The 21717-nt window shown below is 41.8% G+C and overlaps 2 protein-coding genes across 7 annotated transcripts in view; one reads left to right on the top strand and one right to left on the bottom strand.

Moving 5' to 3' along the window:
- Positions 1 to 21717, bottom strand: part of LOC134205178 (uncharacterized) — a 429605-nt gene that overhangs the window by 406502 nt on the left and 1386 nt on the right. Inside the window, exons 4-7 of one of the 5 annotated variants that reach the window (XR_009978074.1) lie at positions 21479 to 21664; positions 11650 to 12034; positions 11530 to 11581; positions 11275 to 11466 (exon numbers count right to left, since the gene is read on the bottom strand). Coding sequence is in view for 2 of the 5 variants with exons in the window: in XM_062680186.1 (XP_062536170.1) it covers positions 11974 to 12034; positions 21479 to 21664 (247 nt within the window). In the remaining 3 variants the exon portion in view is untranslated. Of the gene's footprint in view, positions 1 to 11274; positions 12035 to 21454; positions 21665 to 21717 lie in introns of those variants that run through there. The other 4 variants (XR_009978075.1, XR_009978076.1, XM_062680186.1 and 1 more) reach the window with 4 other exon arrangements.
- LOC134205179 (uncharacterized) lies at positions 9405 to 11228 on the top strand. 2 transcript variants are annotated; one of them, XM_062680188.1, is made up of 3 exons: positions 9405 to 9564; positions 9628 to 9890; positions 9976 to 11228. In XM_062680188.1, the coding sequence occupies exons 2-3, from the start codon at positions 9653 to 9655 to the stop codon at positions 10932 to 10934; spliced, it is 1197 nt and encodes a 398-aa protein (XP_062536172.1). In that variant the 5' UTR covers positions 9405 to 9564; positions 9628 to 9652; the 3' UTR covers positions 10935 to 11228. The 2 variants fall into 2 exon arrangements, with proteins under 2 accessions (XP_062536172.1, XP_062536173.1); XM_062680189.1 differs by having other exon boundaries at positions 9422 to 9564; positions 9644 to 9890.

The following is a 21717-nucleotide window of genomic DNA, read 5'->3' as shown; positions in this document are numbered from 1 at the left end:
ATTCCTTCGGAAGTTCCTCAAGGAATTCCTTCGGAAATTCCTCAAGGAATTCCTTCGGAAATTCCTCAAGGAATTCCTTCGGAAGTTCCTCAAGGAATTCCTTCGGAAGTTCCTCTAGGAATTCCTTCGGAAGTTCCTCTAGGAATTCCTTCGGAAGTTCCTCTAGGAATTCCTTCGGAAGTTCCTCTAGGAATTCCTTCGGAAGTTCCTCTAGGAATTCCTTCGGAAGTTCCTCTAGGAATTCCTTCGAAAGTTCCTCTAGGAATTCCTTCGGAAGTTCCTCTAGGAATTCCTTCGGAAGTTCCTCTAGGAATTCCTTCGGAAGTTCCTCTAGGAATTCCTTCGGAAGTTCCTCTAGGAATTCCTTCGGAAGTTCCTCTAGGAATTCCTTCGGAAGTTCCTCTAGGAATTCCTCCGGAAGTTCCTCCAGGAATTCCTCCGGAAGTTCGTCCAGTAATTCCTCCGCAAGTTCCTCCAGGAATTCCTCCGGAAGTTCCTCCAGCAATTCCTTCGGAAGTTCCTCCAGGAATTACTCCGGAAGTTCCTCTAGGAATTTCTCCGGAAGTTCCTCCAGGAATTTCTCCGGAAGTTCCTCCAGGAATTTCTCCGGAAGTTTCTCCAGGAATTTCTCTCCAGCTTCTCCAGAAATTTTTCCGGTAGTTCCTCCAAAAATTCCTCAGTAAGTTCCTCCAGGAATTACTCCGGAAGTTCCTCTAGGAATTCCTCCGGAAGATCCTCGAGTTAATTCGCCCGGAAGCTCCTTTAGGAAATTCGTAGTTCCACTAGAAAATTCCTCCGGAAGTTCCTCCTGGAGAAACTCTCAGTGAAACTCATGGAGGTATTATCTGCGAAACATCCGAAAGAATTCTTCCAGGAATTCCTCCGGAAGTTCGTCCAGTAATTCCTCCGCAAGTTCCTCCAGGAATTCCTCCGGAAGATCCTCCAGAAATTTTTCCGGAAGTTCCTCCAGAAATTTTTCCGGAAGTTCCTTCAGGAATTCCTCTGGAAGTTCCTCCAGGAATTCCTCCGGAAATTTCTCCAGGAATTTCTCCGGAAGTTTCTCCAGGAATTTCTCCGGAAGTTCCTCCAGCAATTCCTTCGGAAGTTCCTCCAGGAATTACTCCGGAAGTTCCTCTAGGAATTTCTCCGGAAGTTCCTCCAGGAATTTCTCCGGAAGTTCCTCCAGGAATTTCTCCGGAAGTTTCTCCAGGAATTTCTCTCCAGCTTCTCCAGAAATTTTTCCGGAAGTTCCTCCAAAAATTCCTCAGTAAGTTCCTCCAGGAATTACTCCGGAAGTTCCTCTAGGAATTCCTCCGGAAGATCCTCGAGTTAATTCGCCCGGAAGCTCCTTTAGGAAATTCGTAGTTCCACTAGAAAATTCCTCCGGAAGTTCCTCCTGGAGAAACTCTCAGTGAAACTCATGGAGGTATTATCTGCGAAACATCCGAAAGAATTCTTCCAGGAATTCCTCCGGAAGTTCGTCCAGTAATTCCTCCGCAAGTTCCTCCAGGAATTCCTCCGGAAGTTCCTCCAGAAATTTTTCCGGAAGTTCCTCCAGAATTTTTTCCGGAAGTTCCTTCAGGAATTCCTCTGGAAGTTCCTCCAGGAATTCCTCCGGAAATTTCTCAAGGAATTTCTCCGGAAGTTTCTCCAGGAATTTCTCCGGAAGTTCCTCCAGCAATTCCTTCGGAAGTTCCTCCAGGAATTACTCCGGAAGTTCCTCTAGGAATTTCTCCGGAAGTTCCTCCAGGAATTTCTCCGGAAGTTCCTCCAGGAATTTCTCCGGAAGTTTCTCCAGGAATTTCTCTCCAGCTTCTCCAGAAATTTTTCCGGAAGTTCCTCCAAAAATTCCTCAGTAAGTTCCTCCAGGAATTCCTCCGGAAGTTCCTCTAGGAATTCCTCCGGAAGATCCTCGAGTTAATTCGCCCGGAAGTTCCTTTAGGAAATTCGTAGTTCCACTAGAAAATTCCTCCGGAAGTTCCTCCTGGAGAAACTCTCAGTGAAACTCATGGAGGTATTATCTGCGAAACTTCCGAAAGAATTCTCAGAAGATCTCCTGGGAGAATTTTTTGCGGATCTCCTGGCGAAATTCCCAAAGCATGTGATGGAGGAAATCCCAGAGGAGTCGCTGGTGGAATTTCTAGAGCATTTTTTGACGAATTCCCAGTGGAACTCTTCGAAGAATTCTCAGTGAAACTGCTGGTGGAATTCCCACAGAAACTCCTGGGGGAATCCTAAGTGGAACTCCTGGAGGAATTCTCAGCGGATCTTCTGGAGGAATAATCAGAGAAGCTCCTGGAGGAAATCCCAGAAAAACTTCCGAAAGAATTTCCAGAGGAACTCTTGTGGGAGTTCCCAGCAGAACTCCTGGAGGAATAATCAGAGATACTTCTGGAAGAATTCCCAGAAGAACTCTTGGGGGAATTCCTAGAGAGTTCCCAGAGAAACTTCCGAAAGAATTCCCAGAGGAACTCCTCTGGGAATTCCCAGCGGAACTCTTGGAAGGAATAATCAGAGAACCTCCTGAAGGAATTCCCAAAGGGACCCAGAAGGAATTCTCAGTAATACTTCTGGGGGTATTCCGAGAGAAACTTCCGAAAAATCTCTCAAAATATCACCTGAAAGAATTCCCTGAGGATCTCCTGGTGGAATTTCCTTAGGACCTCCTGGCAAAATTCCCAAAGCATCGGTGGAGAAAATCTTAGAGGAACTTCTGGCAGAATTCCCAGTGGAATTCCTCGAAGAACTCTCAGTGATACTCCTGGAGGAATTCTTAAAGAAATTTTTGGAAGAATTCCCAGGGGAACTCCTGGGGGAATTCCCTGCAAAATTCCTGGAGGAATTATCAGAGAATCTTCTGGAAGAATTCTCTGAGGAACTCCCAGAGAAACTTCCGATAGAATTTCAAGAGGAACTCCTGGAGAAATTTCCAACAGAACTCCTGGTGGAATTCCCAGAAAAACTCCTGGGGGAGTTCCAAGTGGAACTCCTGGAGGAATTCTTAGAAAAACTTTTGGAAGAATACCCAGAGGAACTCCTGGGGGAATTTCCAGCGGATCTTCTGGAGGAATAATTAGAAAACCTCCTGGAGGAATTCCCAGAGAAACTTCCGAATGAATTTCCAGAGGAACTCCTGGAAGATTTCTGGAGGAATTCCCAAAGAAACTTCCGAAAGAATTTCCAGAGGAACTCCTGTGGAAGTTCCCAACAGAACTCCTGGAGGAATAATCAGAGATATTTCTGGAAGAATTCCCAGAATAACTCTTGGGGGAATACCTAGAGAGTTTCCAGAGAAACTTCCGAAAGAATTCCCAGATGAACTACTCTTGGAATTCCCAGCGGAACCCCTGGAGGAATAATCAGATAACGCACTGGAGGAATTCCCAGAGGGATTCCTGGAGGAATTCTCAGTGATACTCCTGGAGGTGTTCCTAGAGAAACTTCCTAAAGATCTAGTGGAGAAAATCCTAGAAGAACTTCTGGCAGAATTCCCAGTGGAGTTCCTCGAAGAATTCTCAGTGATACTCCTGGAGGAATTCTTAGAGAAATTTTTGGAAGAATTCCCAGGGGAACTCCTGGAGGAATAATCAGAGAAACTTCTGGAAGAATTCAGTGAGGAACTGCCAGAGAAATTTCCGAAAGAATTTCAAGAGGAACTCCTAGGGAAATTTCCTGAAAACTCCTGGTGGAATTCACAGAGAAACTCCTATAGGGGAATTCTAAGTGGAACTCCTGGAGGAATTCTTAGAAAAACTTCTGGAAGAATACCCAGAGGAACTCCTGGAGGAAAACCCAGCGGATTTTCTGGAGGAATAATTAGAGAACCTCCTGGAGGAATTCCGAGAGAAACTTCCGAATGAATTTCCAGAGGAACTCCAGGAAGAATTCCCACCAAAACTCCAGGAGGAATAATTAAGGAAACTTCGGGAAGAATTCCCAGAAGAACTCCTGGAGGAATTCTCGGAAACACTCCTGGTGTAATTTCCAGAGAAACTCCCAAAGGAGTTCTCAGTGGAACTCCTGAAGGAATTATCAGAGAAATGTCAGAGAATCTTCTGAAAGAATTCCCAGAGGAACTCTTGGGAGAATTCCTAGCGGAAATTTTGGAGGAATAATCAGAGAAGCTCCTGGAGAAATTCCCAGAGAAACTTGCCGAAAGAATTGCCAGAAGAACTCCTGTGGGAGTTCCCAGCAGAACTCCTGGAGGAATAATCAGAGATACTTCTGCAAGAATTCCCAGAAGAACTCTAGGGGGAATTCCTAGAGAGTTCCCAGAGAAACTTCCGAAAGAATTCCCAGAGGAACTCCTCTAGGAATTCCCAGCGGAACTCCTGGAGGATTAATTAGAGAACTTCCTGGAGGAATAATCGGAGAACCTCCAGGAGGAATTCCCAGTAATACTCCTGGAGGTATTGCCAGAGAAACTTCCTAAAGAATTATCAAAATATCTCCTGGAAGAATTCCCTGGGGATCTCCTGGCGGAATTCCCAAAGCTGGAGAAAATCCTAGAGGAACTTCTGGAAGAGTTCCCAGTGGAACTCCTCGAAGAATTATCAGGAGGAAATTTTAGAGAAATTTTTGGAAAAAATCCCAGCAAAACTCCTGGAGGAATAATCGGAGAATCGTCTGGAAGAATTCCCTGAGGAACTCTCAGAGAAACTTCCGAAAGAATTTTCAGAGGAACTCCTGGGGAAATTTCCAGCAGAACTCCAGGAGGAATTTCCAGGAGAGCTCTTGGGAGACTTCTCAGTGGAACTGTTAGAAGAATTCCTAGAGTTTCCCCATGGACTTGCTGGAGAAGTTCCCAGTGGAGCTCCTGAAGAAGTTCCCAGAAAAACTCCCTAGAGAGTTCCCAGGAGAACTCCTGGAAGAATTACTTGAGGAATTCCTGCCAGAATTACTCCAAAAAGTCTTCTGAAAATTCTTAGAGGAAAGTCCCAGAGGAACTCCTCGAGAAATTACTTCCGAAAGATTTACCAGAAAAACCGCTGCAAAGTAACTTCTGCAGTAATTTTGGAACTGCAGGAGGAATTGTAAGAGATCTTTCCAGAAGAATGTTGAGGGTATTTTTAGGGGATTTTTCGCAGCATTTTAGGAATACCTGGAGAAATTCCCAGAACATCTCCCTAAGTCCCAGGAAATTTCCGAGAGGAGTTCCTAGAAAATTATCCTGATCAATTGAACGAGAATAGTATTTCTAACGGAATTGCCGAAAAATTTCTTAGAGGAATTGCAGAAGTGAATGAATTCTCGAAGGAATTCAAACAAAATTTTCAGATTTCTGGAGAAATTCCCAGCGTTCATCAAGAATTAGACTTTCCTTTAATTTGAGATATTTGGTTAGTTTTATTTAATTTGCATTGCTACATTAGTCATTCGTACTGCCTTGCTAGAGGCCAGACAAAGATAGGCCAATTCCGGATCATGAGGGCATATTTCCAAACGTCAATCTTCTGAGCTCCGGACGATGACCGAAATACGTCACTGCATGCCCTAGCCCTATTCCTGCTCTTCATTACCACTCGAAGAGCCGCATTGATCGCCGCTCTGTTGATAGTTTCCTTCGGAAGTGAACATGCGATGAATAGACTGTTCCGGCGCGAAAGAAAATAGCCGCATTGGGATGGAAAGAACGGCAGATGGAGTCTGGAAAAATAAAGTCTTCTTCAAAAGTTTTCCGGTGAGGAAAATAGCGCTCCGGATCAACAAAACAGCAGCATATCGGAACAGGCAGCCAAAAAAATAGTTTATTTTACTTACCTTAATATAATATGTTGTATTTATTTTGTTGGATGTTAATCAATCAATTAAAATATGTGGGGAATGTTCCCGAAGATTTTGATTAATAATTTATTTACATCCAACTGCCATTCGAGGCAGTTATGTATATGTACATTCACTAGTACATATCAACCCCGTGAAACAAGCACTAGTTCTTGAAGCCACCGTTTGTTGGTGTGGCGCTAGTGCTGTTCTTGAAATTTAAAGCTCCGTTCATATTGTACCGTATATTTCGCGCGGGTATTTAATTATGTATCGCAAAATGATTTTCGATCGTGAAAATTTAAATTTTAATAACTTAAGTTATATTGTTCTGTTTTCTTCATTTATCCAGCATTTTACGTGCAGTAATAGCTGCCACAATATAATTATCATCAAAATCAGCCGAAATGATCACCGAAAAAAAAACAATAAATTAATTTCAATAGCCGCCACAATTTAACATGTTCTGGTAAGGTGCAATCTATTTGACTTTTGTCTTGTGTCGTTTGTCATCGCAGCGATCATCATCATCCTCATGAATTTATCATTATTGACGAATAAAGGTTGCATGAAGAAGAGGAAGTCTAAGGATAATATTTGAAAAAAAAAAATGCACGAGGAAACATACGGGAAGTGTTTTAAAATTCTTCTCAAAAATTTTAGGAGCAATTTGATTTAAAACGGTTAGCAGATTTTTGGCAATTTTTCGATTTCAAATTTTATTTTGTGATATCACACTTGATACACAGTATGAGAAAAGTCAAACCCCGTACTGTTTTCCGTTTTAAATCAAACTACTTCTAGACATTCCAAAATAAGCGGCCGTTAGCGCTCGTAAGATGCTGTAGATGACCACAATTATCATACGATTTTGACAATTTAGGGATGCCTGGACCGGAAATTTACCAAAAAATTAGGGTAACCAACTTGATTTGGACCCCTACATATATTTTGGACCCTCCTGTTGACATTTTATTGATATCTGAACTAAATTCAATGCCGCTGCTGCATCCCGCATGGTCTTTATGTAAATAAGATTGCTGCGAATGTGTTTAACTAGTTTCATGTGCGAAAATAACGATATTTGGATGAAATGTTGATGAAATCAATTTTTTCAAGAAGGCAAGCGTTACAATGCGTTACGCTTCAAAGCATACATCATTGAATATCTCAGAACGAACACAATCACTTCATGTTGAAATTGCAAATTTAAATCGATGCAATCTTCTCATTGATGCATGTCAATCGAAAGATTAGACTTTGCTTTAGCTCAAATGACCTGATTGACCAAATTAAAAATTCATTTTTGAACAAACTAAAAAGGGAGGTGTCCAAAATGTGTACATTTGGGGGTCCAAAATATGTTGCACTTTCCAAAACGAAGGATATTTTCATTTCAGATAGTTAAAAATCTAAGCGATTTATAAACATCCGATGTTCATTTCAAACTTCCTTTTCATAAATAAAACTTTCATCTGTGAAATTTTGTGATTTTAGCCTGTATCACATGACTCATTTGAAAGATATAAGCGGATATAGCACTTCCTCTAGGGATTCAAAATGCAACATTTACCCTAAACTTGAAAGTGCCAGTTCGAAGATTTAAAAAAAATACCCAGTCTTAAAAAAGGCTGATGCACCTCCCAAAACCATTAAAACGTAAATCTATATTATACGATAATTATTGAACTGCCTCTATGAGATATGAGACAGCAACTACTTTTCAGTTGACGAACTTAATTCATCTACTATTTGATCTTGACGCATTAACTCTTTGGTTACAAACTTGAGCTCACTATAATGTGGGCGTCGAAACTAAGATAAATTAATCTAGTCATTGTACGTGTCATCGACAGGTGTTTTATGAAACACTATTGGAACCTTTTTTTTTACATTTGATCTGATCCAACTGGAAGTGGATGTCGCATCTTGGATAAAAAATTTCTTTAAACCGGACCATTTGTGTGTTGACAGAATAATAGTTTTTTGAAGCATAATTGACTTAGCATTAAAGTCAAGAGACTAAAAATAATAACTATCGAGCTGCCAATGATCATGCACCAAAAGATATTTTAGTTACCAGATAAAGATTGTCGCTTCGGTTCCCTTTGTTCTGCTGTCCGAAACATGTTGGGTATCTACCTGTCAAATCGTATGTATTTTTCCATTTTGACATTTAGATCCCCTATCCTCGCCAGCAAAAGGTGTTCCGGACAGCGACGACAGCGACAATGTTTATCTGGTAACTAAAATATGTTTTCATGTACCGGAAAAAAGTTCTTTTAGCTGACGAGAAACCTAACCATACTGCTCATGTCGCAAATTTTTATCGATTATGAGTTAATCTTAAGAATCCTAAGTAACCCAAGAATAAAATCAGATTAGTAGTGATTCAAATTGTACTGCTGCATTTAATTTTAATATGAATCTGAAACATACATTCTCCCAGCAGCTGCCTCAGATTAATTTAAGTTCAGATGCAAAAGCTCAAAACTGTTGCACAGCTTTGTTCTATTTTCTGCAGATTGAATCACGAGATTCAAATTTTGTATGTTTAGGCGATTGAACGCGTTATTTTAACTACGGAATTTGGATCAATGCACTTTGCAATTACGCCGCATTTCTGAGCAGCAAAATAAGTAATAATTATTTATATATACATGAACATGAACAGAAAACTGCTGGAGATACCAGCGTTTTTTTTATTTTGCTTCAGATTCCAACGAGAATAGTGTTGTTAAATTTGGAGGAAAAATAAATCACTGCTGATCAATCAATTAATTGGTTTGCAGTCTTAGTTTTTCTACTTGCAAAAAAATTGTTTTTTTTTTAACAGAACGATGCATTAGAAATTAAAGGCCCACTCTTTATCACAATGCCTAATATTTGTCAAATTCCTTCAGACATCTATCAAACCGTTAAAGATATCGACATGAGTATCAGACAGACTTGACAAATTTGTTATTATTAATAATTTGGTATTTGTTATTGTGACAAATACAGTGCTGATAACTTTTGCGCTATAACGAAACATGTGTATCTGAAATTAACGAATGAGAGATAATTGCAATACATTAATGAAACATATTTTAGCGCTTTAAAAAAAAACTGTTTCTTTATTTTTTTATTCGAATTAAATTTCTTCTCGAGCGATATTGTCGCATGCGTCACTGTGTTCCGTGCTTAAAGCCACTGCTTGACAGCTAGCACCAAGTTTAGCACCAAGTTTTCGGCTTCAATCATGTTGTATGCAGATGACAGCCGTTTCAGGGGGCTGGTACATATATATTCTGCCTCCGATGACAGCTGGGTGTAAATAAATCAACATGAAAACCCTTTTGAAACAACCCTAACCGCTGCCTAACCGCCCAAAGCGAAACATATCTAACGTTGATGTAACGTGAGTGTAACAGGTTAGATGGAATTATGCACCACGCATAAACATACCTAACAAAAGTGTGTCATTCTAGCGTAACTTTAGCCTCACTTTACCCTAACCGTTAGTGAGAATGTTAGTGTAACTATCTCACAGGTTAGATGCACATTAGGCTCAAGTTAGAGTAACCTTCCTTGCTGGGTTACTTTTCCGATTCAGTGAACGGAATTTAACATGTGATTGAGATAGAAAAAGAAATTTCTTTTGAACACGATACCAACCTTTAAAATGTTCAGCGTCGACCCTGTATTTGACAGCGACACAGCGTATAGCAGTCATGCATGACTGCCAGGACAGTGAATTTGTTTACTAACTGCTGCTAAACACAAAAATGCACAAACCGCACAAACACGTCTCATACGAAGGTAAATTTTGTTAATTTCAATGAAATCTGTAGAACTTGTTAAAATTTGGAAATCGTTTTTAAGCCCTATAAATTCATAGAACTGCGCGATGGCTTGGTCGAATAATTCACGCCGCTGTTGCGTTTCGGGATGTCTGACGGAAGCGCACAATCCCCGCGATACTAATACGCGGTTGTTCCGTTTTGTAAAAAGAGCCAATGCACGCAGCACGAATTCCGAATTTAAAGAATTAACGGAGAGACGATTCTGGACTTGGATAAGTGTTCTGGAGCAGGATCCGTGGAAATCCAAATCGCTGTGGGTTTGCAGTAGGCACTTCAAAACTGGTACCTAACTATGGTGTTTTCTTTTTACTTCTTTATGTTTTATGTACCTATAAAATCACTCATCGCTCGCTTATACATTTCACAGGTCGACCATCCGCAACATCTCGCTATTGGGAAACGGATTGGATACCGAATCAAAAATTGAGGAAAAAGAAGCCAAGTGTATATGATCGTAGCATCAGGATGTCCAACGGAAATGAGCATGAATACAGCGATAATGAGAGCGGTCCCTTCATACGGATATTCCAGGGTGAAGTTAGTTTTTCAAACCAAGAAGGTCCTCTCTGTCGTCTTTGCTTGCGCAAAAATGCCAATCTACGTCCAGTGTACCCGTCTCCGCGTGTCGACGAGAATCAGATGGTTAAAGTTATCGAGCTGATAACGAATATTTGCCTGAACTTTGAGGATGATTATAACAGTTTCGTTTGCTGTGATTGCTTGAATAAGTTAGATGAATTCTGCAGGTATAGAGAAATATGGCAATCGAATGATGCATTGTTAAGAGCATTTAGAAATAAGGAAAACCACATAACTCCTGTTCCGAGTGAGCAACTTACGGAAATGCATGAACTTAATGGAGAAGATCACGAAACTTGTTATGCAGAAGAGAGAGGATTTGCGTTAGAACCTATCCCGATTGTATCAATTCCAATAGAACATTTATTGGAAGGAACTGCAGCAGGTTGTGCAGAAGACGATAATTTGGAACCGCTGTCGTTTAAGTTTGAAGATCAGCAAAATACGACTGCTTTTGACGAATCACTGGATACAAAGGACTATATTGAGTCGCTATCGGTTGTGCAATACGCTGCTGAAGAGAATTGCACGATAAGCACTAATGTGAAACAAGAGGCTCCACTGGAAATAGATTCAGATACCGTCGAAGAAGAACAGAAAGACAGACTTATTAGAAAGCTTATGAAACAAATTCGACGAGAAACACTGTCGCCAAAGAGGTCCCGCAAATCTGGCAAACGGCACAAGAAGCACAGAAAATCGAACAACACTGGCTTGAATACGATTGACCTTACCGATAGCACGTAGAATGAAATAGGTACACTGAACGGAATCTTCATCATAATAGCGACTGGTACCTGATTTGGTCCCGCCCTTTAACGATAATCATCCATATTCCGGATGATCGTTATTTGCCAGTTCCCATTCGCTCGCGAGCCTCGCGTATGATAGTCATCCCATTTCCATCACCCAAAACAGATGGTGTGAAAATGAAGAGCATTCGGTTATCAGATGATTTCAGGATGGTTTTAAAATTATTTGAATTTGAAAATGAAGTGAAAATAGATATATATTTTTTTCAATTTGAAAACTGATTAACAATTCTAGTTGGCTTTCCATTGTACAATGAAGAATGAAACAAACAATATTTTAAATTGGCATGTACCTTTTATTTGCGCATCGTGTACTTGATTTATTGTAAGTGTCTTGATTCGTATCTTGGTTCACCTACAGAAATGAGGTCATTATTCGTCTATATGGCGCGTATGAACTTCTACCGTGAATGCCCTGATGTCGAAACAAACATAATGTCACAGCAACCGTCCGCCGGCTCAATATCCTGAAAAACCAAAGCTCATTGTAATTTGCTTTCGTTATTCCTTAGACAATTTTTCCTACTTACCAGATGCTACGCAAGCGCAAGCCAAGTCGATGACGAGCAAGACGAATCAAACCTGTGGATAAAGACGACATTCTAAATATTTTATACACTTTTTTGCGCCATTATATATTTTGTACGTACCGCAATCTATCATATCGCCCGATAATAATGTCCAAGTTACTTTAAATTTAATTGTGGGGGAAAATAAAACGAACCACCGAACTGATTTGGCAGGAGTTCAAACAAAACATGGCGATTATTTTTTAGCAGGCACACACTCAATCAATCCGCACCTTCATATGCTCGCAATGCATTCCAATACCGAATGAACTTCGTTATGGGGCCGTACCAAAACAATAATCATTCGATATCTTAATGATTCTACTTCGGTATTGGTGCATCTGGAATTTGAGTAACACATCATCCAATAAGCGTTATAAGTATTGTTTTCTTTTCGGATGATTTTCATTCGGTTTTTGTGGGTATGTCACACGCCGTGGGGCAGCATACGCTTGCGGAAGGGATCCTATTTCAAAAGAGGGGAAAGCCAAATCAGTCGTTTTAAGATTGATGTTCTGGCTCAGTGTAGGGGAATGACGGCTTTGGCAGGTTTTGTTCTATTATTGGCAAGGGGGTTTTTAATGTCTGACTATGCTCAAATTTGGCCTAAACATTCTTTGCATATCAAAGAACATTGTGGCTAAATTTCATAAAATTTGGTCGACAAAAACCCCCCTGCCAATAATAGAACAAAACCTGCCAAAGCCGTCTTTCTCCCTATTTAAATACATTGAATTTTCATTACATGTGCCGAGAAATAAAATATACTGTTTTAATAATAGGTATTTGGTTAAAATACTGTATGGCTCTTATTAAAAACAGTAATACCTCTGTTGCCTGCCTTAATTTAGGGCAAATGTAAGTAAAGAATAATTAAGTTTGGCTTTTTTTTTAATATTTGGATGTTAGTTTTACTAAAAGGATGCTAGCATAAATTTGCCAAATTTATTCCCCATCGGTGAATGGTGACGGTGCCTTTCTCGACACTACCGTTTGATTTCACCTCCGTAATACACGTGCCCTCCTTAGCCGTGCGGTAAGATGCGCGACTACAAAGCAAAGTCATGCTGGGGCTGGGGTTGGCTGGGTTCGGTCTAGGCAATTTTCGGTTTGGAATATCATCTTTTTAACCTCAGTATCAACTTGGGGCCCTCCTTAGCCGTGCGGTAAGATGCGCGGCTACAAAACAAGACCATGCTGAGGGTGGCTGGGTTCGATTCCCGGTGCCGGTCTAGGCAATTTTCGGATTGGAAATTGTCTCGACTTCCCTGGGCATAAAAGTATCATCGTGCTAGCCTCATGATATACGAATGCAAAAATGGTAACCTGGCTTAGAAACCTCGCAGTTAATAACTGTGGAAGTGCTTAATGAACACTAAGCTGCGAGGCGGCTCTGTCCCAGTGTGGGGATGTAATGCCAATAAGAAGAAGAAGATCAACTTGGCTCAGAAACCTCGCAGTAAATAACTGTGGAAGTGCTTAATGAACACTAAGCGGCAAGGCGGCAATTTCCCAGTGGGGGATGTAATGCCAATGAAGAATACACGTGCCAAAAATAATTTCCTACCTTACGGATTATACAAACGGATGCGAACCATGCCCTGCTGATTTTCCTCTTCCGCTGCTTAGTGCAAAGGATAATTCTGCGGGAGAAAATGGCTGGTCTAATCGATCACCGGGACGGTCAATCGGAGGATGTATGGAATCAATGGTAACCGAGAACGCACCGAGTCGAGTAAAATCAGGACTGTAACCGCTGCGAGAACTAAGTTTGGCAAAAAAACCACCGAGTATGTTCGCAACTTTCGTCGGGTCCCTTGTGATTCCATTTTCTGTCCTAATTGCAATACCATTGGTGCTGCGTTTCCCTTGCAACGCGTTTATGCTTCTCCATAGATCGGAAGTCGTACTGTCGCTGCTAATGCCATTCAGGAAATTGTCCCAAGACTTGCGCTTTGCGGAGCGGATTGTATCTCTGCAAGCATTGCGTTTTAAACGGTAATCCGCAGCTACTGTTTCAGCGTTTGGATGCTCTATTGGAGTTCGCTTCATTTTTCTTAGGGCCTTTCTCCTCAATTTGACAGCGGCTTTAGTTTCCGGTGTCCACCACCTTAGCGCTCGACGTCCGGCGTTTGGGCTTGTTTTCGGGACAGCTTCGGAAGCTGCAGCAAGGATTGTGTTCACTAAATCGTCGAGTGACGTATCGTCTTCTATGGAGCTGATCTCGATTACGTTTTGAAACAATTGCCAGTTGGCCTGTTCGTATTTCCATCGAGGGCGTCTAGTTGTTGTTGGTGCAGTAAAATTGCAGTAGATTGATATGGGGTGGTGATCGCTATTCAATGGGTCGTCCGCGATCGACCACTGAAGTCGACCGATAAGATTTTCACTGGCGAAGGATACATCTATGGCAGAACTGATTTGCGGTCGCGAAAAAGTAGGGGAGCCGTCGTTTAGTACACGAAGGTTTACCTTTTCCGATGCCCTGAGAATTTCGGAGCCTTTGTCGTTGTTCTTCCGCGAGTCCCAGCTTACATGGTGCGCATTAAAGTCTCCCAGGACTAGGTAAGGTGGGGGGAGTTGATTAAGGAATTTGTACAGCCGCTCCTCAAGTTTGTTGCAGTTCGGTGTTGGTACATAAATGCTGACGACGGTTAGTGGGAAGGGAGTTTCCACTCTGGCTGCTACTGCAATCAGATCGGAAGGAGGGGTGACATCGACGTACATTGTTGATTTGTGGATTCCAATCGCTGCAGATTGATAAATATTTGATCCACCTTTCAGAATCCAATCGTATTGGCCTTGTAACGTGTTGCTCATTGTGGTGGTATCTGCTCTGTGAACCTCCTGGATGGCGATGATGACTGGTGAGGAAACCGAAATCAGTATTTCCAGATCTGCAAGGTTGTTGAAAAACCCGTTCATATTCCATTGCAGTGCTAATGATGTCTTTTTGTCACGGAGAGGGGAAAGCATTCTTGCTCGTGTGCTTTGTCTGGGCGCTGGCTCTACGGGTTTGCGAGGGGTTCCATGACTGGCGACACACCGTGGGGGCGCCCCACGGACAGATGCGGTTGCTGGAGGTCTCACAATCAATAAAGATGTTGAAACTACAATTGTAGAAGACGGTAATGATGAAGGGCCAGCCACTGGAATAAAGTTGTTCCATTGGTCGTACTTTTGCGCGTCTGATCGAGCATTTGGGGGGACATGGTTTTCAACCGGTTTCCGTCCCCTAGAGCCTTGATTGTTTATGTCCTTGATGTCGCAGATGTCCTGATGGGGTAGTATGAAGTTATCACGCGTCCCATTTTTTTCTCCACATGGTATGACCGTTGCTCCCTCGCGGGCTGTTCTTAAGGAATTTGCCAACGGGCGCCGAAGGTAGTCCACCAGTTCCAGTCCACCAAAGTCTTCCGCACTGATGGTGCTCCGACTGCCCGAGGCCTTACCCTTTCTGCTCGCCTTTAAGGTTCCGTTGATGTCCGAGTAAATTTTCGCGGCGGAGACGGACTCTAACTCAGCTTTGCAGGTTGCGGTTCCAGGTATTGTTTTGGTCGGTGTATTGTTTTCGTCGTGGTGGGGGTGTTTTTTCGGTAAAGTAGCCATTGGTGTTAGTGATTGATAATAGATAATAATCTAGGAGCTGGACGTAACCTACGCGAAAGTTCCTTCTGTCTCGTTCTCATCCATTAATTCGTCAGACGAGGATGAGATGTCGTGTTCTATGAACTCTGATTTGTTGCAAAGGTCTTCTTCAAGTGCGAGCACATTTTCCGTATCGGATATGTACATCGGTTGTTCATTAGCCTTGGTTCGTTTGGCACAAAGGACGGGTTTTGGTTTTTCTGCATCATTTTTCCCACGTTTCGGTTTCGTTCCCGTATTGGTCACAGTAGCAGCGGTATCCATCGACGTCGTAATGGCGGATGGTGTTTCCTTGTCTTTTTTGGCGTTTGAAACGGATGTGACGGGTGTTTTTTTGGCTGAAACTTTCTGGTTGTACCCTTGAGTACTAGGAGTTACATGGGAGGGCTGAATATTTGTGGTTAGTAGTCGATGAAGCTTGGGGATGTTTGTATCAACGTGAGTTGGTGCGTTCTTGTTGGCCGAAAGTAGAAGTTGAATTTCGTTATCTTTTCTATTTACAGTCTCTTCAAGAGACGAAACTTTACCGACGAGCTCCTCAAGAGTACCATGCTTACGGACAAGATCTAACCTGGAGTCTTTTACTAAAGTTTTTTCCAGAGTTTGTATTCTCCCATTCTTCTTTTGTAATTCTTTTTGCAGACTGGTAATCATTTTTTCGAGACGCTGGAATTCGGTATTGCTGTTGAAATCATTTCCACCACAAACGTTTTCCTCAAGGCTCTTTATGTGGGCATCTTTTTCAGCTAATTGTCCAGACAAGGCTTCTAGCTTCGCTGATAGTTCGGAAATGGTTTTGTCTTTGCTTTGAGAGGCAATGCCTGCAAAAGAGCGCTGGCCAGTACTTGCTTCGAAAACTCTCCTTGCCTCAGGGTATGATAAACCCCTATCCACCCGGATGTGCTGTATTGCGTCCTCGTGTTGATATTCTGGGCATTTTCGGCTGCTAATGGAATGGTCGTTGGACTTACAACGGGCGCAATATGCAGGGTTCAGACATCGTACACCCTGCGTAATTTCATGTACTTGGTCGCAGTTTCCACATGTTGGGCTCTGCTTCTGACACCTTTGTCTTGTGTGGCCGAATCGATAACACTAATAGCAGACCATGGGTGCAGGGTAGTATGGTCTGGTTCGAATACGCTGGTAACCAATGTCGATATGCTCGGGTATCGTAGTTCCGCCTATGGTGAGAATCACCGTGGGTGTGGGTTCCCTCTCTTCACCTACTTTCCTGGTGATTCGACGGATGCTTGTTACGTTTTGGTCCTTCAGGCACTCGAGGATTTCGTCGTCATTTTTCAGCTTCATCAGATCGCGGCAGCTGATCACGCATCGTGTTGAGTTGAGCCCGGGGTGATAGGATACCTTAACTGCGGTACCGTCGGTGAGATGTGTCATCGATAGGAGCTTTTCGAGATGTTTTCTGTTCCTGACTTTTAATGCATATGATCGGCCCTGTGCTTCGGAGATGGCTCCTTCAATTCTTCCGTTTATTCTTTTCTCGATGGATTGGCGAAGTGCGAATGGATGATCCGGCATTTTGCCGTTCACTGGTTCAATACGCAGAACAATTAGCTCACCGTAGTTTCCATTTGAATCCATATAACTAGGTAATGTTGCACCGGTGTACGTGCCATCGATGTAATTAGCAGACCCTCCGCCGGGATCACCGGGGAGTGGGGGGAAGCCCACACTCAGCGACATCGCTGGTGGGGCGTTTTTACAGAAGGAGACTCCGATCGATTGAAATTATTTCTTTTTGGGTTCTAATTTATTGATTTTAATCACCTGCTTCACTGATAATAAACTCAACTGTCGGTTTGAATGGAACCCGTTTATGCAAAAACTAGCAAGCGGCTAAGATGAACTTGCGTGCATTATTGAGTAAGCAATTGATGTGGGGATTACCTAAATGCGATGGCGTCGTTCGGTGGCGTTTTAATGCCTCTTCCACCGGTCACAAAAAAAACGGTTTCCCGGAAAAACGCCGAATCGCACTTAATTCCAGCCACAAACGAATTAGATAATATGCACTACCAAAAAGAATTATCACTGTTATAGCACTTTTCCGCGTGAAATACACACCTAATTCTAAGATTTCTCAGCAGGAAAACTAAAAACTAGTGGTCTTCTACAGCAGCGGTTCTCAAACTGATCAAACATATGTTGATAATATCAATTATATATAATAATATATTATAATAATATTATCATTGTTATATCATTGTCATGTAATGAAACTGAGGCTGTTCCCTATCTTTGTCACCGGAGGGTATTGGCGCTCATCAACAGACGTGGTTCTGGCTCCAATACTCCTCAATTCTGTATTGTTTACCTTTCACATTTTAACAAATTTCATTCGTGAAAATATGATCATAGTTTACATGAATTTGAAATAATATCACGATGTCACAGCCCACTTGGAAGTTTTTGGTGCATATTTCCCAAATTTAACTTATTGCTACCAGATTCACATTTGGTTGATAACAATACAAATACAAAGGAGAGATGATTTTTATTTTGAACTTTTTTACCGCAGGCAATGCAAAAATAGTGACTTTAGTGACCATTTTCAGAAAAATAGTGACTTTAGTGACTTTTGGATGCAAAAAGTGACTTTTTAGTGACTAGACTCAAAATAGTGACCAAGTCACTAAAAAGTGACTCGCTACCAGGCCTGTTAATTCCTTATGACAAGTAACCTAATTTTAAGGATAGCCAGATTTGTTCTAGGCAGGCCCAAGAAGCGTTTTCAACAGTCGTCGCTTTTAGACCGGAGTGAAAGGAAACCGGAACTCTACCTCCACTTGATTAGAGCGTCGTCAATTTTTTTAGAAATCGAGAGTGGAGTTTGAAGGACCCCTTCTTCTTCTTCTTCATTGGCATTACATCCCCCACTGGGACATTGCCGCCTCGCAGCTTAGTGTTCATTAAGCACTTCCACAGTTATTAACTGCGAGGTTTCTAAGCCAAGTTACCATTTCTGCATTCGTATATCATGAGGCTAACATGATGATACTTTTATGCCCAGGGATGTCGAGACAATTTCCAATTCGAAAATTGTCTAGACCGGCACCGGGAATCGAACCCAGCCACCCTCAGCATGGTCTTGCTTTGTAGCCGCGCATCTTACCGCACGGCTAAGGAGGGCCCCACGGACCCCTGAAGGACTCCTACACTGCCGTAATACACATATTTGTCCCATGTTGCTGGGATTTCCTATGTACATGGACAGTTATGCGTATAACGGTAGTACACCAGACTCAAACCTAGGACCAGAGCAACTCTTAAGACAGGTGGCATTATCCGGAGGCACTTAGTACGACTGAGTTGAGCGGTTCAGGGCCCCTATAAAATATCATACTTGAGAATTGCGGCTCCAAAAAGTGGCACACACGACTGAGCCTACCAAAGGCTGTTTCAAGAGCTACAACCGTGATTGTTACTTCACGCCAAACCATTTAATCCCCGACAATATACAGTCCCTTCCCGATTTTGGCAACACGACCTGATTTTTAAGTTGCCAAAATGGGGATGTTGCCAAAAACGGGAAAAAAATTTCATACAAAATTTCAATTTTTTTTGTTTGATTGATTGAAGTTATATACTTAGAATATGTACTAAAAAGTATGTGGAGTATGTTTGAATAATGCACGTGCATTATAATAGACATTTTTGCGATATTATTCATAACTCCGAGACTGTAGTGCAAAACAGGATTGGAATAAACTCAAGAATGGTAATCAAACGATTAGAAGACTAATTTGCCAGTTTCAAAATAAAAAAATGATAATAAATAATATTTGAAATTAACATTAGCGTCGGCCAAAAGTGGTGATGAAAAACATATCCTTTCTGACGTTTCTAATCTATCTTAACGTTTCACATAAGTTCAGTTTGTCGAGCAATCATGTTTGTTATTATCAAAATTCTCACAAATAGCAATCTAACGGTTACAAGATGGTTAAATACGCTACGTTCAAAATATATCGAACAGGTGGAGAACGATTTGCGAAGAATATAGCGATTGGCGAAATACTTTCGTGGACCGACCTGAATAGAGAGGACTTTTACATGCAGGAGATCATGACAAAATGAAAAACAGTTTGCTGAAACTAAACTCAAATTTTCGAATGCATTGACATGGACATTGATGGAGGCATACTTGCTTGTGATCAGTGTGCTTAAGAGTAAAGTTCTATGCGCGATTCTTGACGACATCGCACGGTTTAACAAAACTGGCCCTCAACCAAGGAATATTTCAGGGTCATGAGCACAATGTTCACTTCTTTTGCGCCTTGCGCTGCGAGTGACAGTGTGGCCAAGTGGAGGCCGGAAGACCATTTGCAGCACGCCACTTCTGTCCACAAGAAGTTCGTTCTGCTATTTGGTTTCGCCGACGACATAGATATTATGGCGCGTGACTTTGAGAAGATGGAAGAAGCTTACATCAAGCTGAAAAGGGAAGCAAAGCGGATCAGGCTAGTCATCAACACATCGAGGCGCTGAAAAAAGTTGGCCATCCACCACGAGTTTGTATCGATGATAACAAAATCGGGGTGGTTGAAGAATTCGTTTATTTTGGGCTCACTGGTAAGGTATCGATAACGATATCAGCAGAGAAATTAAGAGACGCATAAAGCCAGGAAATCGTACGTATAGATTTTACAAAACTCTCCGATCGAATAGAGTTCGCCGCCGTCCCAAACTGATTCCCTACAAAATGCTTATTAGACCGGTAGTAACGTACACGAGATTTGGACGACATTCGTGCAAGACCAACGCGCACTCGGAGTTTTTGAAAGAAAATTACTGCGTACTATCTTTAGTGGGGTACAGATGCTGGATGGTACGTGGAGAAGGCGAATGAACGTTCACACCGCGAAAATAGGAAGACTGCAGTGGGTTTAGCACGTAGTCCGAATTTCGAACAATAACCCGATGAAAAATGGTTCTCGACAGCGATTCGTCAGGCACAAGGAGGCGAGGTGCGCAGCGAGCAAGATGGATCGATAAGGTGGACGACGATTTACGGACCCCCCGTAGACTGCGTGACTGGTGACTTACTTACTTACAGTCATGAATCGTGCTGAATGGAGACGACTGGTATGTACTGAACTGGCCACTCCGGCTTGTGGCTGAAATAATAATAATAAAACCACATGTGACGCACCACTCGCCTAAAGAAGCAGTTAGGATTACACCTGCGGTCTCATGGGAGCTTTAAAGGAGGTATTCCACTACTGACAGTCCGCCATCACAAACAGAACACTCGAGAGCCTTACTGTTACACGCTACCAAACTGTTACCATTACTGTTTTACTGTTACCATACATGCAGGAATCAAAAGGCTCGTTATACAATATTGTGACATCAGGAAACTGGAAAAGCCAACAGTGTTTTAAAATAAATCGCTAGACAGTGATGAGTAAAACGACTAGGTTGCTATAAGTTGCTATATCGGATGTGCTAATCATTATCTATTGATCCGTCCAGGCTTTGTTTGCTGCTGGATCACACATGCAGTATCCAGTGCATTGTGTATATCAAGCGGGCTTCACTTAATTAGTGTTGTACTGTGTACAACGGTGTGATTAGGCATGCCGACAAAATGCCAAAAAATATTACATTCTATGGTGGGCTGGTTATATTAGGGTAGTGAAAGGGGAGTAGAATAGGGACATAGAAAACGTGAATAAGAAGAACAGAAAAGTTTTACTAGAAATTGTTTGCAATGAGCAGTGACACGAGTGGCGATTCATTATTTTAGCGGAAGTGCCCACTATGCGTACAGAGCCCACAATACGCATATAAACCTTAATGACATTCACTTTGGGTTTTGTTTATCCTATTTCATATTAATGAAATGATTTTAACCCAAAAAAGATATGAACAAAATATTTTCGAGGTTGTTGCCAAAATCGGGAAGAAAATGTTGCCAAAAACGGGGGGTAGACAAAAACGGGTGTTGCCAAAATCGGGATGGGACTGTACCGCAATTCGGTACAGTGTTGAAAAGAAAACATCTAAGAAGAGAAATCGATCAATGCAGTTACGCCCCTATGATTCTTAACGCGAGATAAGACAGATGTTATCAACATACTTGAAAGGTACCTTACAATTTTTAATAAGACTTATTGAATATGACGTGAGTGGAAAAGGAGGATATGTATAGAAAAATATTGCTGCTTTAGACAAAATGTGGCAAAAAGGTGATTTATGAAATTAAACTCACTGACGAATCATCAAGTTCACTCACTGATCCTTTTTGCTTTCTTGTGGCGGCTCAACGCTGTACATTTCGCAAAATATTGGATCCTGGTGCACCAAAATTCGCTCCAAAAGATCGTGAGGCGGAAGCTTTCGACCCAAAAGTACAAACTGCCGCGTGCCATCATTGTCGTTGCCGTAGCTGCGAGTTTTCAATTGCAATTGTTGTGCCATGCTAGAAATAAAAAAAAAAACAAATGTATAATAAATTTGTTAAAAAAATATATT

This window comes from Armigeres subalbatus, chromosome 1, assembly GCF_024139115.2.
Source record: "Armigeres subalbatus isolate Guangzhou_Male chromosome 1, GZ_Asu_2, whole genome shotgun sequence".
Taxonomy (NCBI): domain Eukaryota; kingdom Metazoa; phylum Arthropoda; class Insecta; order Diptera; family Culicidae; genus Armigeres; species Armigeres subalbatus.
Note: the sequence above shows the minus strand (reverse complement) of the source record. Positions and strands in the feature narration are given on the sequence as shown.